Here is a 20,631-nt window from a genome sequence, read left to right on the forward strand (position 1 = left end):
AGTCTTTTTTAAAAAAAAAATGTTTTCCAATTATATTTTTTTTTTAAGTTTTAAAAAATTTAAATTTTTTTTTTTTTAAGGTAAATTAAAAAATTAAAGGAAAGAAAAGGGAAAGGAAGAGAAGGGAGCTTTTGTTTTGTTTTTTTTTTTTTTGGTTTTTTTTTTTTGGTTAAATTTAATTTATTTGTTTTTTCGGGTCAAAGGGGGGAATTAAAAGAGCTGCAGAGATACGATGTTATTAAAGCAGTATTGAACATTGTGCTTAATATCATCTGACATTTATCCATATCATACTTATAATTAGAGCTGTGTATTGGAAAAAACTTTATGATACGTATCATGATACAGGGATTACGATTCAATATATCGCAATATATTGCAATACTGTAAGGAAGGTAATTTTAGGAAAACATTGTTGGGCTACTGAACATTTTTGATTTATTACTCATTACTTTTTTTTAAAAGTAATATTATTACTTTTGTGCTACACCCCACAAAATTGGTAATGGTGCACCTTCTCCCCAAAATTCAGATTTACGATTTTAAAATCAAAGTAACATTTATATTTCCAGCCACTGAATATGAGTTTTTCCATCTTCCAAACAAGTTTCTTCCACAATTACAAAAATAAATCCAATGATGTGATTGGATTGTTGGGTTTCAAATCAGTTGGGGATGAAACACAAAAGTAATGTTGTGACTGACTAAAAAGTATTTTTTGGAGTCGTAACTGTAATATAATTATTCTGTAACTCGGTTACTCGGTTCTCTGAGGCCCACCTTTGGCCAAATCTGCGTTTGTTTGTGTGTCTTGACTGGCAAAAAGTTAAAAGTCAGACCAGTCTGTCTTCTGCAGCAGAGAGGAGGGGGTTCCAGGGGGTTCTCGACGGTACGCAGCAGCCGGCACCAGAGGTGGCACTGTGGCCTGTTTGTACTGTCGCTGATTCCGTCCCTTTAGTACCCCCTTAACAGGGCCCCCGCCAGCCACTCTGATTGGACGCGCAGAGGCGCAGCAGCGGGGGTTTTAAATGCTTGTATCTGCTGTATCTCTGTTTACCTCGCTGTTTTCACTAACTATAAAAGTATTTAAGAAGTCCAGAGAGCAGAGGAAGAGTGTTGTTGGCTCATATGTTCCCTCACAAACTTCTTCTCAGTCAGAACTCAGCTCTCCATGTCTGACAGAGCGCTGCTGTTAGCTCTGCTAGCCAAACAGGTGACACTGTTAGCTAGCAGCGGCAGCGAGCTCCGTGCAGGTAGCCGACAGCAACCGTGATGAAGATGATGAAGATGAACAGCTCATACAGACTGCAGTGGAGTCATGTCGTTCAAACTGACAGCTGCTGGATATTATAAACATCATTGGTAAGTCGTTTCATATTCATTATTTGTGATGACAGGCTGTCAGATGAGTTTTAACTTTAACTTTTTTTTAAAAAATAGTGTAGTTTGTTGTTTGTGTTGTAGACCGCAGTGTCTGCTGGGTATTGTAGTAACAACAGGACACAAATTGCTGTAGATTTGTAGCCTGATTTGTTGTGGTGTGGGGTGATGTATGTGGCTGGAGGGTGTAGGCCAGTGGTTCACAACCTGTTCCCCCATATTCATTCTGACGACCCCTGACTCAGTGACACATAATATTTGATATTCAAACCTGTACAATGAACCCAAACAGTGACCTCAGTAACTGCAGGAGGTTTGGGTAAAACCAGATGAATTTGGAGCAGATTATTACCTCTGAATATTGATTAGAGATAATATTTCCTGATAGTTTTTCATACATAGTCTGTTTTAACTTTTCTAATTCTTACTACAATACTATCCTTTAAATCAAGATGGCCTTCAACCCCCCCCAGGAAGCTTTGGCAACCAGTAGTGGGGGGCCCCGACCCCTAGGTTGTGAACCACTGGTTTAGCTGTATGGGCATCCAGCATCATTGAACCTCAAATGCTATATGCCTGCTGGTATATTCGATCTGATCTTTTTTTTACTCTGTAATACTAGAACAGTGTTGTTTCTTGCTATCTAGGGAGCTACACTCTCTTTTAGCTCTGTTTTTGGTCCCCACCAGCTCCTGTACTATGTTCACAAGCTAACAACTACATTTTTCTGCTTAAAGATGCTAAAATGCTCAGAGCTGAGTGGAACTGCAGATTAAGAGTTGGGTGATAATTTTCTGTGGGTTTGTCACTATGAGCACCATCTTTCATTTCACACATTGTCATTTGATCCATTGTTCATATAAAAATATAAATTTATGCAGCTTTAAAGGTTTCTTATCCAAAAAATACACAGGGAAGTAGTTTTCAAGGCGCTCCAAATTTAGGCACCTCCACATTTAAATCAAACTAGGAAAGGGTGGGATGATAAATCAGTTATTGTATGCAAATACTCAATACAACATGATGTGGAGAACCGCTTCATACTAATATGTGCTAAAGCTTGTGCAATGTGTTGGAGGTCAGCCATGAACAATATTACACTGGAGGCCTGAGGAGGGGAGCCGAGACAGAAATCTCCACCTTGTCTGTGACGCGCTGCAGTCACTTAAGGCTCAACATTGGCCAGGAGAGAAAATGGCCAATCAGTGATTAGAAATGAAGCAGTGTGGAGAAAGAGGAGGCGGGAGGGGGCCGATACTGTACCCAGCTAACAAAAAAGGAGCCTCGGCCTCCACCATTTTGACTGTAGAGGAAACAAGAAGGTCTAGAACCCCCCCCCAACCACATTTCCGGCTTGACAATCTCCGAGCTTTGTCCGAGACACGCTGCCTAAAGCACTGGTAATACACAAAGCAGTAAAAAAAGGAAGGCGTAACCAACATTTCTAACTGGATAAAATCAGAATGTAAGAGCAATAACACAGTTTATGTATAAATGTCTGATATGTGGGAGCAATGCAGAATGCAGATTCACAATTTGAGAATAGTCTTAATGCAGGAAAATGACCAGGTTTTCAACATAGTGAAGACAACAACAGTGAAAGATAAAATAAATCTATTCAATAGATAGACAGTGTGTCTATATAATAAATATAATTGCAAAAGCAAGAGTTTTTATAGTCTTAAAAACTATAAACTTTTATAGAGTTTAATAGGGTTTGATATTCTCAAATGTAATGCTTTGACATCTCCTTCACCTTGTTTCAGATCATAAAAATGACAGATTTGACAAATGTATGTTTCAGTAACATATAGCTCAAATAAAATTTGTATTTTCGCCAACCCTGTCTCCCGAAACCAGTCTGCACCTTGAGAAACAAACAGGAAGTTGCTGATTTCCTTGCGTGACTGTGAATCAATGTACATTTTCTAACTGTACAGTGATGATATTTGGTATAAATGAAAAATTACAATGAAAAGAGTTTATTAACAGGAGATATAGCAATGTTCAGGCTTAATCTGTTACAGTTAAAAATAGGGATTATTAGAAGGATTACACCCTTCTAGTCTCCAGTGAAATTATAGCAAATCCATCATAGCTTTTAGTGGAAAAACTTTTTCACTGGGTAGAGATTTCACCATTATTTAGTCTTTAAAGCATAAATAGGAACAGCATCATAGTACAGTGCAAGTTTTGCCTTCGAGCTGTGAAAATGCTCCATAGGCTACTCCCTATATTTAATTATTTAATTAATACACTGAGCAGAGGACACATTGCTAAAAATCTTGGATTCCATATTCTTTTCGAAGGCATAATTTCTAGTAATTTCTACATAATATGTCATCTTCAAAAGAGTAACAGAAAGTAATCAAGTTAAGTTACTTTAATATTTTGACACTTGGATTAGGTTACTGACTACATTTTTTAACAGATAATTAGTAATTCTTAGTAATTAGTAATTACATTTTTTAATTTTAAAGTAACCTTTACCAACCCGGCAATGTCCCCTTTTTCATGTAATGTAAAACACTGTGTTGAGTGTATTAAGATGGACAACCGTACACATAAATACAGTTTATAATATATAATATATAATATTTAATATTTAATTTAGAATGTAGGATTCAGTGAAGGACACATTTATAGATTGTATTGATTGTAGTTGATTGTTTTTTTTTTTGTCTTAAATCATGAGCACATCACACTGATAGTAGATTATAAGAAAATATATACAGTATTAAAACTCTGACAGACAGGGTTGAGTGTCGCGGATACTGGTGTTCCCTTCCAGTGATCACCAAATGGAAGTCATAAGTCCAATACTGGTGTCAGACTGGCTGCAGCTGTAACCTCCTCCTGCTCCGACCACGTGACGGTGGGAGTGTGTGGAGGTTCAATTCCCCTCCAGAAACCCAGCTCAATTCTGCTGCTATAAAAAAAAAAAGAATCTAACTTTTTGATTGCAGCAGATACTTGCAGAGGTGCTGCATGGGTCTGACACAGTGAGGACTGACATTCCCCCAGTGGAGAGGAGACTGAAGGAGCACAGAGGTCAGGCTAAGCTGAGAGCAAAGCGGGAGGTAAGAGCGGACAGATACTGATCCAAAAAATACTCACTGTTTTCTTAAGTAGAATGCTTTTTCACTTGTGGTTAAAAGTGCAAATTTTTCTATGGAGTCTGGTGTATTTCTGCCAAGCTAAAGCTTGTCAAAAATAAGAAATCAAATTTGAGCATGGAACAGCTTTTTAACTTAATGTAGAGTTGTTTGGCTACTATGGGTCACATTTCTAAATGTTTCCCTCTTAGATTCACCTACAGTAACTGCACAGGCGTTGGCCTTATGACCATTGGTATACATTTAAATATATATCTCACGAACTTCCACATTCTCTGATGTTTTATAGCTGGGCAATTTAAGGCCCACAATTCTCCCCTAATGAATCTACCAGACTTTACAGGCTCTGAATGAGTTCAGGCTTTAGTATAATTGCGTTCTGGCTAATTAGACTGATTGTCTAATTGGCTCTGACGGAATAAGGGCATTTACTGCAGATAAATGCAGCCACATCACAATGGAGGCTTTTCCACAGTTTCTGTGTTGTGTTCATAGACGGTGCTATAAACACACCTCGGGCGCTATTTCCCAGCTAATAGTTCAATCAGCACGCAAATGAAATGTATAAGGTGAAAAATACAAAAATAATAGAAGAGAAATGACTGATTTATCGACTTTAGATGGGAGTGAATTAGGCAGGGGATGTGATGTTTAGAGTGTCAGTGAGGCAGGGTGAGAATGTGTGTGTAGTTAATAGATTGAGGTCGGAGAATAAAGCGGCCAGCAGCAGCTCAATCTCCACTTTTCAGCAGTTGGAGAGAGTCGCAGTTGAGCGTCTGTCAGCAGCGCTATCAGGCTGCACACACACACACACACACACACACACACACACACACACACACACACACACACACACACACACACACACACACACACACACACTCACTCACGGGGCCCAATGACAAACGGTGGCCGTTCATTCGCTCATGTCACCAACAGATATATAAGTCACGCTGGCATCTGATTTGTAGACCTATGCGTCATTTACTGCAAAACCACAAGAGCATATTTCACCTGCAAACAGCGCGGCCTGCGCGTCACTCACCGAGAGACTGCAGAGTGATGGCTGCTGGGTTATTAACACACACACACACACACACACACACACACACACACACACCACGGGCAGCGTGCCTGCCACAGCATAACCTGCCTGCTGCTGTGGAGATTTTCTTCAATATTATTTTCAAGTGGTTTTAGATTCAGGCCGTTCTCAGAGTTCAGTGAGGGATCGTTTGAACGCATGGAATCATCTAAATGAGGCTTAACTGCGTAAAAGGCCGTTTTTATGAACATTTTATATCAAACCTCCAATTTACCAGGGTTTTAAGTGATATAAATCAAACTACTATTTCTTTATATGATCCTATATGTACTTACAGTTAGAAAAGAAAAGCCCAAGGGCCTCTGCTGCGGTTCTTAAAGGTTTCCTTGTTAAGAGGTTCCGAGTCAAACCATAATAACCAACAACTTAAAAAAAAACCCAAGTTAAATCGTAACAAATGATCCTGGTTCATTAGTGATTCCACCGGGTTGGAGCGCTTCCAACTTTATTAGTAACATATTAATAACAATGTAATGAAGTGCCAGTAGGCCACTCCAAAACTTCCATTCAGACTTTCTTTATTGTACAAGACACAATAAAGCTCTTCTGTAAATAATAAAGCTTACTCTGAGACTGTAGGTCTACATCACTTTTAACTAGCGATACAGGTAGATCCCTGCATTGTATTTGGTAAATTGAATGATTATTTCACGATTCGATTTATTGAGATGTATGGTTGGACAGAGGAAGATTTCTTTAGACAGATTACGGATTGTTTTTAAGATATAAAGACTTTGTGTATTGTTATATTTATTATTAACTGCTATTGTTTTGTATTTAAATAGATATTGGCGGTCAGAGGTTCTATGTTGTTTGAGTTTTGGGGGTAAAAATATCCTAATTGTTGAAGTGGATTATCGCTGAAGCGCAATTATCATTTCCCGCGACAACTGAACGTTGCAGTGATTTTTTTGAATTAAGTATTTTATTTTATTAAGGTAAAAATGTATATTCAGGTGTAAGAATGAATGGTTTTGCATCATTGCCAGTTCTGAGACACTTAACAGTGACCAGTGTGTCAGCAGCAGTTCAGGTGAATAAGGCACCCTGAGGTGCAGCACCCTGCTGATCTGAAGGACTGAGTTGGTGGCAATCACTAGTTCATGCAGGCAGTTACAACATTATCAAACAATATTGGTCCCCAAGGCAAGATCTGTGGGAACTGATTGCTACAGTGCGTGCTGACTCAGTGTTAGAGACACTAACTGTATATGGTGGTGGTGTTACTGTCCAGTGACTGGATGTTACCGAGGCTCACAGGAGGCACAGTCCGCCTGGAAGGCACTGCTCTCCCGCTTCAGCGCCGGGGCCAGCCCGGTGAGAGAGGCAGGGGGAGAAATCTCTCTCTCCATGCCGCTTTCACACATCAAGGGGGCTGAGCAACAGTGTGTATGCATCGTGTAGCAATGTGTGTGTATGTGTGTGTGATTCCAAGAAAACACCCCACTGAGTTCCCCCCTCAGAGCTCAGAGCGCGCACTGCACAGGCGCAGAACGCAGCTCGGTGCTGGAGAAGCTGAAGGGCACTAGGGCAGCCGAACCGACCGACGCACCGACACTTCTCCAGCGGACAGCCGCCGCTGCAGCCTCCGGAGTCCCGCTCCAGAACAGGCGCTTTTAAAGCCACGTGCAGCCGCCGTGGGAAGGGGAACACCCCGCTGTTTGCAGGCCGGAGACAGAGCTGCGCCGCGCAGGGATGGATTTAAGCAGATGATAGCCGAACCGTGAGGTACAGTAGAGACACGTAGACAGGCTGCAGACTGTAAATTGATTATCGACTGATTATCTGCTTGCTTGTAAACAGCGCTGTCTGCTTGAGGCGGGTGTGTGAGGGAGAAGGTGTGAGAGGACAGGAGGGCTTTAAAATGCAGGGTGTCATCCTCTGTGAGGGAAATCAGCTGCGGTAATTAGACAGCTCCCACAATCTGATAGGGAAGATCTGAGTGTGACAGTTATACGGCGGAGGGAGAGAGATGGAGCGGGAAATAAGCGACAGTGGTCCAGCAACTTAGAATAATACTGATGCTGACTATCTATTTTTTCTGTACATTACTCTTTGCTTTTTAAAATTTATTTACTCATGTATTTATTTTACAATTTAAGCACAAATACTGTCAATTTAAAGATGTAGGCTATATATTTGATTTATTCTTGGGTTACTATTACAACAGTTCATGTACCATTTGAATAATAACACATTATTTTTACCGCTTTATTATTATTATTATTATTATTAATATGATATACATATATTTTATTTTATTTTTTTGCTTAAATATTGGCCTCTACCTGGCATTAACTTTATTAACAGATGCCAATTTAAACATGATGAATTCATGGCGTGAATATTTTAAATATAGTTTTAAATTAATGTTGTAGGCCTAAAAGAAGGTGTTTTTAAAATATATATTTTTAAATACGCAACATGGAGTTGGAAGGGGTTGTCATGCCTATTTCTTAATTTATCTTAAACTAGCCCTAGAGAAGACATTATTATTGTTTTTTGTTTTTTAGCAGGATTGGAAAGCCACACTTGAAATCTGTGGGTGTGGGAAGTGACTGTGGGAGTTTAAATCTTGTGAAAAAGTCTGCCTTTTTAGATTGTTAGATGTAATTTTTTCTTATATTAGCTAATTTGATGGCGATTTTTGCAGAAAGAATTTTTTGGGTTGTAGCGGATTTGCAGTGAAAAGTGGAATTAAATACCGTCACGTCCTCCTATTTTTTACCTGCTTTATTTACATATTCATCATCTGATATTGTTTGTTATTTAGACTGAAAAGCCTTCCCTGCTGATGCTCAGGCCTTTTATGTATCAGAGCTGCAGACACAAAATGGTGGCAGATTGGAATACAATTGCGCTAACAGCCTCATATCTTACATAAAGCATGCATACATTTTTTCTTAGCTTTTCAGGGTGGTTTTCTACCCTTTCTCAACATCAGAATGCTCAAATTTGCCCTATAGATTTTTCCAGACTTCCTACATCTGCAGAAGAAAATGACTAGCGCTGTTTATCGCTGCTGCACGGGCAGTAGCCTACTCCTTCCTGAAGTGGATTGTAATGTTTTACAAGCAGATTCGTTTAAAGCAAACATTTCTTACAGGACAAACAGCAGGCTCAAACCTGACTCCCATGAGGATTTTACACATTTAAAGTACAACATCATGCGCTCAAAATAACAAAAAACTAATAGCACTTCAGGGCATTTGACAGATATTGAAATGGCATGGCATGTTTGTAGGAACAGATGCCCTGAATAGTTTTCAGGCTGAGTGTCCAGAGTAACAGAAACAGGGTTCTGGCTCATGCTGCTTGGTTAAACAGGACCAGTGAAAGGCCCAGTTTCACACTGTAAAAAAGGCTCTGTGGCCATTTTCCTGTCAGCCCTTATCTTTATTAGCTTTCACAAACGTCTCCATCAGTTTACTCTGGACGCCGCCTCTCCACTTTCATGGCTAAGAGAGTGGCTGCGCTGTTTTTACAGGCATGGGCTTTCAGGGACAAGGAGGAGACAGCAACAGGTTTTACACTGATGTACAGTGCTTTGGGTAGTTCTCAGCCTAATTTCTTCAGAGGGATTGGTAGTTAAGATAATCGAGAATACTGTAAAGTTACAGGACTGAAGAACTTGTGGTCAGTGTGAATCCAGTAGCTGAAACATGATATGAAAGACAAATTATATTCGGAATATGACAATAATCTGAAGGGCTGAGATGCTTTTAAATTCATCCAAGAAAAGAGCATTTTTTTAATAATGTGTTTGAAGGTGGAATTACTGGTTTTGTTAATCCCTCACCGATAGTTCCAGCCTCGTAAGCAGCACTCAGTACACAGTGTGTGCAGACTGGAGCTGGATGACACCCTCGAGAGTCTGAAGCTCGGAGCAGCAGGATGAGACGCAGACACAGAGGGGGGTTTATGAAGCAGTGTGAATGACAATCTGCAGTGGTTCCTTTAGGTGTGAGAGACAGGAGGACATGTGACCGTCAACACAGTGACATGGATTAATACATCGTACATTTTTTACTCGCACTATCACCAGATTTTTTTCATTGGTTTCCTGTTAAAAAATCCAACCCGTCTTGTTTGAAACAGCTCCTAATCCCTGCCCTGCATGTTTCATAATTGAACTAAAACTTGCTCGTCAGGGGCTTCACTTTTACAATGTGTTACAGTACTTTACATGCATTCTCATACCAAACTGCACTCTTAGTTGCATTTTACTACAGCTATGATCGCAGTATGTTAGTGTGATTTGTTAGCTGTAATCACAGGCTGAGGTTCACATAAGATGATTATAGTTGTTGGGATGAAATGGTATACAGTACATTTTTTTGCAGGGTTTCGTGACTTCTATGTGCCTAAGAGGAGCAGACAAGTACAGAAATGCTGAACTGGTGTGTGAAGTTTAATTAAAAAAAAAAAAAAAATAAATTAATAGAAATCTCCTCCAGACACGTATTCAGATATTTATACAAATAGTATGCTTGAAACAATAATGGGTGTCTGATATGATTATTCCACAAACAAAGCTTAATTGTCACATTAAAATCCTTAAAAAATAATCTACTCCTTCTACCTCATTATAAATTTCAGAATCTCTGAATATGCGAATGTTCATTTCTAAAGTTTTGCTGCTGGACACAAGATGTCTCCTCCTTCACTGTAAAGTCCATTCTCAGTGGATGTGCACTGGTGGCTTCAAGTTTCTACATCACACTGTACAAGTTGTATACTGGACCAGGACTGACTTCCTAACTATTTATGATGTCACAAATCATGCTGGTAGGCCCCGCCCCTTAAAATCAGATTTTATAATGAGCTCAGAGAAACTTTCCACTTTCAGCAGATGAATGTGAAAACATCCTTCTAGAGTCAAACTCTGCTCAGACAGCATTCAGACAGCACACTGTAGGGACAAGAAGAAACACTGATTTTGGACTGGAGGGGGACTTTTAAGTACACATATATGCAGACCTTAATATAGATTAGATCTAAATAATGATTTTGTATTGTGAAGGCTTATCCTGTATATCATTACTAATATTGTATTGTTTCTGTGTTGCCATATTTATATTGATTATATGTAGAATAGTTGAAATCTGATTAGTGATCTTGTATTGTTGTATCTTAATATGTGTGAATGTATGGTGCTCATATTGAATATAACTTTTTAAATGATAGCGCAGTCAGGGTAAGAGCATTATTTACAACGTGTCAACTTCATGTTCAACTGAACCAGTTTCTCATGTCTACATCCAATAATAAGCCACTCTAAATACTACTTGGCTCAAGTTAACATGAGTTATTTTCCACCGTCATGCGACTTTGCCAGACGTTGTCATCAACAAAAGGAACATGGTGGCTGGACACCCAGTCCAGTCCAAAGAAATTACCTTTTGTTTTTGCTTAAGAAACATACATTTTTGAATTACAAATATAGTGACATTTTTATGTCCACATATAAAGTATTTTTATACTTTCAGTTTGGCTTATTAATGCAATTTAAGTAAGCTTTTTGTAGCCAAAAGGTGGGAAATGACAGTTATATTCAAACACTTCAGTAGCAGACATTCACTGAGTGGGATAGATATTTTTCTGGGCCGCAACATCAGCATTTTACCTCTACATTACTTACATTTACATTAAACAGGATGTAAAATCACTATCTGAAAATGTGTCTGGGGAAAAAGGCGGAATCATTAGGTGTATATTCCGTGAGCAGGAGGGAAATGTGTTAACACAGTGATAAATTAGTTGATAGATTAAATTTGTGTTGTAAATGAAATATTGAGGGTACATTTGAGAGGTATTTAAATAAAGAGTAGTTATGACTGCAGATCCAGGCAGTAATATAATTCATTATTTTGTCTGTATTCTCAGTAAAATCAGCCTGTAAAAGATTCATGTGGAATTTTTCAACTTAGAGTTTAACAGTTCATCCTGGTACAACGCTAATAACACCTCACATTCATAGTCAACATAGTCTGGCGAGCATACCACACATACTGTACATGTTGCAGTTTATGTGCATTTTACCATATCTTGATGGCAGTGAGGCAAAGATGGTAAAAGTACACATTCTTCACTCAAGTGGAGGTACAGATGCTTGTGTAAAAAGACTGGTAAAAGTACAGATTCAACTTCTTTTCTCAAGTAAAAATAAAAAAGGCACAGGAGATGTACTTAACTTATAGTCTCCGTCTTCAGTCTGTTTCATTTTGTTTTGAAACTGTAAGGAGTAGAAAGTTTAGATATTTGTGTAAAAATGTAGCGGGTAAAAGTAAAAAGTTGTCACAAAAATAAATACTGAAGTAAACAGATAAACAGACATAAGTACAGTTATTGTACTTTGTTACTTTTAATTCTGCAGTGATGTAACCAGTGCTGCCTTTCTTCAGCTCCTAATATGTACTATTTGCACTGGAGAGTCTACAGTGAATCTGTGTGAGTGTCACATGCTATAGGTCCGATGCACAGAGGACATTTCTCTGCCCTCACAGCCACTCACTGATGAGTCTGACAGCTGAGTATTTTTCTAATCCTGCAGAGATGCTGCAGGAGAAGGTTTCAGCTGTGACGGATGAATGTATGAGCCGGGTCCAGACCAGCGGGGAGACGGATCCCCTTCCAGACCAGTCACGACTGGGCCTGTCCACAGCTCCTACCATTCCCAGCTCCAGTGAGCCCGACCAGGTACACATGGCAAAAACACACAGTTGCTCCTTATGGCTGCCGTTTGTAAACTGTTGAAATGTGGAGGGATTATTCTCTGAATAGGTAGAACTTAATAAAATGAAATTGCATATAAATTGTTTTTTTTAAAATAAATAAATAAATTTGTTTTCTACCAAGGTTCAGTGGAGCAAGAAACAGTGGAAACATCTATTTACACTACACTAAAGAGTGTTTTATACTAAAGGCAACTTTTATTAATTGTACTGTGATTAATTTTTTAGGTATAAAAACAAATAAAATTATTCAATCAGCAAAAATGGAGTGGATTTTTAATTTGATATATACTGCAGATCATTTTCTATGTTGCTCTGCAGCGTGTTTATATGCCAATATTTTAAATTACATTATTTATTTTGTTATTTCTAATAGATTGCCTTGGTCTGTGTTGTGTGTAACAGTGATGTCCACTCTCTTTCAGAACATTGAGAACATAAAGGTCGTCCTTCACGAGAGGGAGCTGTGGAAGAAGTTTCATGAGGCTGGCACAGAGATGATCATTACTAAAGCAGGCAGGTTAGTAAAGCGTGAAAACACATCTGTCAGTCACAGCGCAATTAGTGATCTACAAAAGTTATGTTTTGCATGTACTAGTCATAGAAAGTTGTGTGTGTGTGTGTGTGTGCGTGTCCTTGTATGATAGTAGCTCATCTGTTTATCCATTGTTAACAGTTAACTTAATAATCAGATATTTTAACTAAAAATAGCAACACAACACTGTTAAACTACTCTGTTACAAATTAAAGTCCTGCACTGAATATTTTAAGTAAAAGTGCAGTAGGCAACAGAATTGAAAGTAAATGTACTTTATATGCACAACGGCCCCTTTCAGAGTGTTCTATCATTATATACTTTATATAATTTTCAATTGTTGATGGAAGATATTAATGCTGTAGCAGCGTAAAGTAGAGCTCATTTTAGGTGTCAGTGTTGGGTAGTTTAATCTATAAAAATGCATCATTTTATATAATCCTAACATGTAAAGTAACTAGTAACTATAGTCAGATAAGTGGAGTAAAAACTACTACTATTTTGCAGAAAATAGTACTTGAGTTAATGTACTTAGTTACTTTCCACAACTGTTCATAATGAATCATGAAATATGTCATACTATACACAAAAATAGGATTCAGATCAAAGTTGCTACAAATAACACAATGCATCACAGCGTTAACATTGGAGTTTATTCACCATAAATACTAATGCAGTAGCTTGAATAAGGCTTTCCTCAAAGAAAACAGTTTCACTGGATTTGCAAGATGTCAACAGAAACCTGGAAAATGTTGCATATATTGTTAGTCACATAATATATTAAAAGTTGCTAATATACTTCTGCACAGAATCATAAGGTTGGTGGAAAATCACAGAGAAAGTGATATTAAGTGATGGATTCATTACACAAAATGAGTATCATACCTTTCTGTGACCATCTGTTTAGACAGCTAATAGTAACATATAGCAGTTATAACTTTGTCTTTCAGGAAGAGACAGAAAGTTCCTGCAGCAGTGACTGCATAATTGAAAACACAAATGACTGCTTGGCTTGTTGGATTTAATGCGACCTGAGGATTAGATAGTGAGGCCTTTGGACATTAACCAGAGAATGAGTACACTCTCAAATCGACCTCCGCCTCTCATTCCTCATGGGATGTTTTTTTTCCAGTAAAAAAATTTAAAAGGTCACCACATTTTTTCCTTAATGCTGCATAACCGTAAGAGATGGGCTTTCCCTTGTCCAGCTGATGAAGTGGGCTCTGAATCCTTAAAGCCCTTTGAAGGGCTGTGCAGTGGTTTAGCTATGCAGCTGTGCTGGGAAACCTGTCTGGGTTTACCTACAGTCAGTCTGCAGCAGACGGCTGAAGGTCACACAGAAACTGGTTTCATCCTTCAGAAGAAACCCTTCTACAAATGAACTCCCAGTAAATGACATCAACACCAGGCTGAATTATTCAAGTATTGTATGAATAGTGTTATCATGGTAGAAGATATTTGGTCACATTGGTCTACACCAGTAGAATAGAATATCAGAAAATGAAAATGACTGAAAAATGAGTGCAATCATAGCATCCTTTATGTTTGAAAGTTGAAAACTTTTCTGTAAAGTGAGACTCATTTCCAGTGATTCTCCAGTAATGTTTCAAATATTACAGAGCAGACTAACCTGACTGCACCAGATGGTTTGTTACATAGAAGCACCTTGGAAGTTATCATTAGAAACAGAATGGAAAAGGGCAGGCACTTTCAAAAAAGAATTTGCTAGGTGACTGGATGAATCAGACCAATAATAATGTAGTCAACTCTTACCAATGCTCTTCTAAGTACTCTCCACTTCTGATATAACTGGTGCTAGCAGCATCTATGCTAACCTCTTTAACAGCCGCCATTACTGTTTAATGAACAGTGTCTTCTCGCTGCATCACACTTTGTGTCCACCCCCATAGCTGCCAGTACTTCCTCAAAGGACTCTATAGTTTGGCCACAAATGTATAGATTGAAGCATGACTAGATGGATACTCGTGTAATTTCATAATCTTAGGTTAAGAGCAGACAAGACAATATAAGAAAAAAAATCTGATTATCAATCTGATTTAAACCAGGCTCAGATTATCAGATTGAGTGCTCTCAATCTTAGTAATCACTGGTAACTTCTGAAAGTCTAATCTGTGCTTCACCCAGGACATCAGGTTTGTCTAATTATCAGATTCATTTAATTCAATTCAGATTATTATGAATCATGAAATCGAAGCCAAATTATTAGACTAGATTAACCAATGCAGATATGATAGAAAAATAAGTGTGACAATGAAAATATATGACAGAGCAATATGAAGTTGTGTTCTGCTTGATAAGGAAAACAAATCATCCTTAGAGGACCATGAATGTCTGTAGAAACAGTGACCTAGCTGCTGAGATATTTCAGTCTGGACTGAAGTGGTGAAGCAACCAAGAGCCCTGATGCTAGCTCAAATAGGTTTCAAAGACAGGCAACCAAATCATTGCTTGTCTCTTCAGAAACCACACTCAAAGTGAGATGGCATTAAAACTATTTTTACATCTCACAACTACTTTATTAGACCAAAATTCAAATAAAACAATCTAGCCAATTAACAGGGATCTTACATTTTTACAGAAACTGTGTTGTACCAATAACTGAGTACTCAGTATAGGAGCAAAAGCACAAGTTCAGACTGAATTGTTGTACAAAGCGAACCCGACACCTCTGGTGTCAGATAAACCAAAGCAAGAACTTGTTGAATGAAGAGAGGGAGTGGTGTTAGACAAAACAAAGCAGTGAATCTGAGAAATTAGGTGTTTTTTTCTAATTGTTTCACTGTGGTTACGTTCTAAAGCACAAATAAAACACCGACCCATGGACAGGGGTGCTGAGGGGACTGTAGCACCACCAAAAACCTGGCATAATGAAAACCTTTACTTCATAAAAATGTTTAATCTTATGACTTTCTCCTTATTTACTGGAATGTACTTGTGTGCGCCAGAATTTATGGCAGGAAAGAAATTTTGACTTGTATTTTATCAGTTTTATCTGCTAAAAAGTTATAAAATCTATGTAACTATTAAATAGAAAATAAAAGATCCTGGTCATTCAAATGAAGGAACAAAACTATGAATGTCATGCATTTAGCGTTTAGTATGACGTCGTCGGTATATAGACAGACTTTCTCTCAGCACCCCCAACTCTGACTGACTTCCAGCGTCTGTGCCTCCTCACAACCCTGTAGGAAGTAGGAAATATGTGTGTGTGTGTGTGTGTGTGTGTGTGAGTGTGAGTGTGAGTGTGTGTGTGTGTGTGTGTGAGTGTGAGTGTGTGTGTGTGTCTCGCAACCCTTCGCTTGGTCAAACAAACACACAAACCTGTAGCTCTTCATACATTCATGACACAGACTGAGAGCAGAGACGGAGACAGCGCTGTAACCTAGTCGCTACGTTTTTATAGTCCCAGCCTCACACTGCACACACTGCCCAAAGGTTGAAGTCCAGAACGCAGTGAAATAATAACAAAATACAGGCAGAGGGCTGCAGGGTCTCTGTATATACAGGCACTGCCACACACTTACATAGAGGGTCATAAATGTTGGCTTGTGATGCTTCAAACGAAGCAATGTTTATTTGCCACCCCTCACTATAGCCTGGATTTACCTTTGAGTTGTATGGAGTTCGACCAAAGAGTGACTGTTTTTGTTATCGTTTGTTTCATTTGAATAATTTTAGAGTTGTGTAGAAGTAAACAAGAAAAAATTAATTTAGAAAAAAATATTGTGAGTTAAAAATCTTTCTCTTCTCTATCCTGTCAATAATCTTGGAGCCTTTTATAATTTTTGTAATCTCTTGGGGGGTCCTGAAGCACAGGTTTAGATAACTGACAACCTGTTTAGAAATGTTCTGATCTATGGTCGTCCTGTACGTTCCATTGTACAGCTGTGAAAACAATCAGGAAGGGAGAAGGTGATGCAGGGTATCTCTAAAGATTGTCTTTAGTCTGTGTGCTGTTCTATGTGGAACTGAAAGGTCAAAGGTCAAGGTGAAAAAAAAAGTGAAAACCTGATAGAGGGATGAGAAGGATGAAGTGACAGTGTTGATCTGCAGGGTGCTGAGTTTGATCTGAGTAGAAAGCCTGTGAGAGTGAGGGCTTGAAATGGACATTTCACAGCCATGTCAAAATGTTAAGTGTTACGTGTATCATTTTAAACATTACATTATAAATTGACTGTCAGTTTAAACTGCGGTCAGTCAGTTTTAGTTTTGTTTGATGGTGTTTTCATCCACGTCTGAAAAACTTGTGCATGTGGGATGTGTTTTTGAGGAGTTTAAAAGTATTTGGACAGAAATATTCATTTAAAAACACATCATGAAGAGTCGTAAAAAACAGATTGGAACCTAAAAGCACTGAAAAAATCTTGATAATTAATGAAATGCGCTTCCTGTTGCACACAGTAGATTAAAACCATTAGATAAAAACTCAACATCTGCCAATGTAAGCCTATTAAAAATGAGAGAATGTGTGTGCATGTGTTTATTCAATATATTCAAAAACTATGTGGTAAAAGTGGGAACTAGCTTGCAACCAACTGATCACCACTTGCACCTTTATCTGTCAACCTGGGAATGAGAACAGGCTGTGAAGTGTGCAGGAGAAACTATGGTGGCCATGAAACTCCCCAAAAATACATAAGTCCCTATTTACAGCCAGTGTTTGGTCTGTCCGTTCTGGGTTACTGTAGAAACATGGTGGTTCAACATGGCGGACTCCATGGAAGGTAACCCCTCTCCCTCTATACATAAAAATGGCTCATTCCAAACTAATATGCAACAATTCTTATATTCAGGTGATTATATATTAAATATAAATTATTAAGAAAATTTCCATTTGTTAGTTGTACATTTTTAATAAAGTTTCACCACATAAAAAAGCAAAGTTGAATTGATGTTAGCTACATTTTATATTTATATACGGAAGAAAAGGGGAATAAACATCGAAATTACCATGTTAAATCTGTGGTTATGACACAGCTGACATTGGTAACAGTTCACTGTTGCCGGTTGTCATAGAAACCCTTTCCTGATTGTGAGTTTTCCGGGTGCGCAGTGGTCAGAAGTAGCAAACATTAGAGCAACTGATGGAAATATTTTTCCATGTATTTCAAAGAAATTCTGATTAGGAGTGGGAAAATTTGGAATTTTGACCCAATACTAAGTAATATTAGAAGACTATAGGCAAGATCAATTACTTTACATTAATAAAAAGTTAACTGTATTTGAGGTAGCCTATTTAATTATTAATTATACCTAGGAACATAACATAATACTTCGGATAATTACATTAGAGTCGACGTAGATGCAAAATGTAATTCAGAAAGAAAGAACACTGAAACAGCCATGAAATAAGTAATCTTAATAAAGGAGTGTCCTGGTTTAAAAAGAGGGTCAGTGCAGAGGTGGCAGGGGAGGAGGTACAGATGCAGAGCAGCCAGGCCGTCACGCAGGGGATCCCACATTTTCACAACACTCTCAGATGAAACTTGCTCAGTCCACTCCCATGCAGCACCTAGCTGAGCCTGGTAGACTTGTTATTGTGAGTGTCACTGTCCAGGCGTAATCCTCCCTCTTCAAAGCACCCAGCGCAGCTCTTCCCTCACTCTCCCTCTTTGTACACAGCCCGTCAAGAGAGCAGCGGCGGGTTGATAAGAGGAATCCGGCGCCCACAATAGGCTGAGTCTACTAGGTTGTAGCGCTTCATCATCCCCCCCAACGCTCCTTTTGATCTCGCCGTGGTACTGGAGATTCCCAGAGAGGGAATGGATCACTGGACGGCCTAAACATGTGGGATTGTTAAGAGAAACAGCTGGCTGGGCACAGAAACACACACACACACCCTGACACTGATATCATACACACACTCTCCAACGTCCATTTCTCATGCTCCTCTTAAACTCACTCACTTAGTCACACCACTGTATGTATACGTTTGCCTTCATGTTGTCCGCCTTTGAAAATCAGTTGTCCAGAGTTGCAATAGCTTAGTTTTTTATAGATTTTTTTTTTATAGATGCAACACCAAGATATGCCATGTTTCATCACATTTATCTATAAACAGACACATGGGCAGCTCAACAGCAGGACTGCAATGAAATCTGCTTTGCCTTAGAATAGCTACACATAGACTACAAGGGTGGTCAATACAGATAAAATACATTTGTTATATTCAGCATATGCTGTCCTGTAGTAAATTAACTGGAAATCATTGTACCATTTACAGAGAAAATAAACATTTTTTTTTTTCGCTATTCCAGAGAATTAGCTACATGATAAACCAACAAAGTTCATTACATTCCTTTTAGTTCATCACTTTGATGCAAAATAACCCCCTGTTAATTCAATTAAATTCGGTTAATTGTCATAAGCAGTCCTACTGAATAACTTGCAACATTTAGCCCAATCGACCAGAAATATTCAAGGTCCAGTGTGTAACATTTAGGAGGATCTATTGTCAGAAATGGAATATAATACTTATAGGTATGTTTTTATTAGTTAGTATAATCACCTGAAAATAAGAATTGCCATGTTTCTACAGTAGCCCAAAATGCAAACAAAGAGCTTGTCAGATCGTCTAACACCATCTGAACCCCCCTTTCTGAACCTTTTCCAAAAACAGAGTCCCAAAAAACCCTCTCCCAGTACTCTGCAATTGACTGGGTGTGCGGAAGCAACAATCTTTTAAACTCTGTAATTTAAATTTTCTTACAACTACTTCTGTCAGGTTTTGCATGTGTAGCCGAGCGCAACATTGTGATTGGCTTCTAGGAGAGACTGTGCTTTCTGTGCGCCGTAACCTCTATTTCGTACAATTTATTGTCGTCCACCCCCCCCCCTTAAGACTTCAAGTGTAGCCGTTTTCAACAGGTATAAACACTTTTGCCTTTAGACATGGTCAGCCAACATGTCATACAACCTAATTTGTTTAAAGCATACTAAGACCTTAAGAGCATATGTGATTCCTCAACCGAGCCAAGTTCATATCTCTAGAGAACCAACACTCATTTGTATTTGTTGCATCCATTTTATCTGTCTGGCTGGACAGACTCATTTCCACAGTTGAAGCGTGAGCAGCAGCAGAGCCCTCCGCTTGGTAGTTATGGCCATATTACACAAATCTGAGGGCCACATGTGTTGACACAGGCCTCCATCTGCTATGTCTGTATGGCGCAAGTGGAGCCAGAGATGAGCAGAGGTCTGTTTTGAATGTTCCTCTAAGATTAACCCGTCTTTCAGTGAGGATGATACCGGGACGGATCTCTCCTACTGATTGGATTTGAAGCCTGGAAGAGAGATGCCCTCAATCCCCCTCCCCTGTCTCTCTCATACGTGAGGGAGTATTTACAGTAACATGATCAGATGGTGTCAGGCACTATGAGCCTTGGAAGAAGGGCATTTGCACCAATCGGAACAGCAAGTATGAAGATGGGGGTTTTAATGTTACGCCACCCTTCCAGAAAGCATGCAAGGCTTTCACGAGCCCTCCAATGTTTGAACACGTTGCCATGGGCTGCACCCACAGATAAACTGCAGGCCTTTTTGACCGTAGCCTCTTGAGCAATGAAGAGTCGGCTATCTAAACTGTTGTCCGATCTGGGGTGCCATTAAAAACCACTTAGGGCTTTATAAGGGGGCGCAGAGCCCTTTGCAAAATTTCCTTTGGCGCAGATGGGATGAAAAAGTTTTTGGTTTCCCAGAAGAGGTCAGGAAAGGTAGCTCCCTTCATGTGTTTTATGGCTT

The 20,631-nt window shown here is 38.9% G+C and overlaps 1 protein-coding gene across 3 annotated transcripts in view; it reads left to right on the top strand.

Annotated features, from left to right (window-relative positions):
* The first annotated feature begins 1,068 nt into the window (after positions 1–1,068).
* Positions 1,069–20,631, top strand: part of tbx4 (T-box transcription factor 4) — a 33,573-nt gene continuing 14,010 nt past the window's right edge. The window contains exons 1-5 of one of the 3 annotated variants that reach the window (XM_051398083.1): positions 1,069–1,362; positions 4,347–4,460; positions 7,037–7,329; positions 12,155–12,300; positions 12,761–12,855. In XM_051398083.1, coding sequence (XP_051254043.1) covers positions 12,157–12,300; positions 12,761–12,855 — 239 coding nt within the window. In that variant the 5' untranslated portion in view covers positions 1,069–1,362; positions 4,347–4,460; positions 7,037–7,329; positions 12,155–12,156. Of the gene's footprint in view, positions 1,363–4,346; positions 4,461–6,992; positions 7,330–12,154; positions 12,301–12,760; positions 12,856–20,631 lie in introns of those variants that run through there. The other 2 variants (XM_051398084.1, XM_051398082.1) reach the window with 2 other exon arrangements.

The sequence above is a fragment of the Dicentrarchus labrax genome, unplaced genomic scaffold (assembly GCF_905237075.1).
Source record: "Dicentrarchus labrax unplaced genomic scaffold, dlabrax2021, whole genome shotgun sequence".
NCBI lineage: Eukaryota > Metazoa > Chordata > Actinopteri > Moronidae > Dicentrarchus > Dicentrarchus labrax.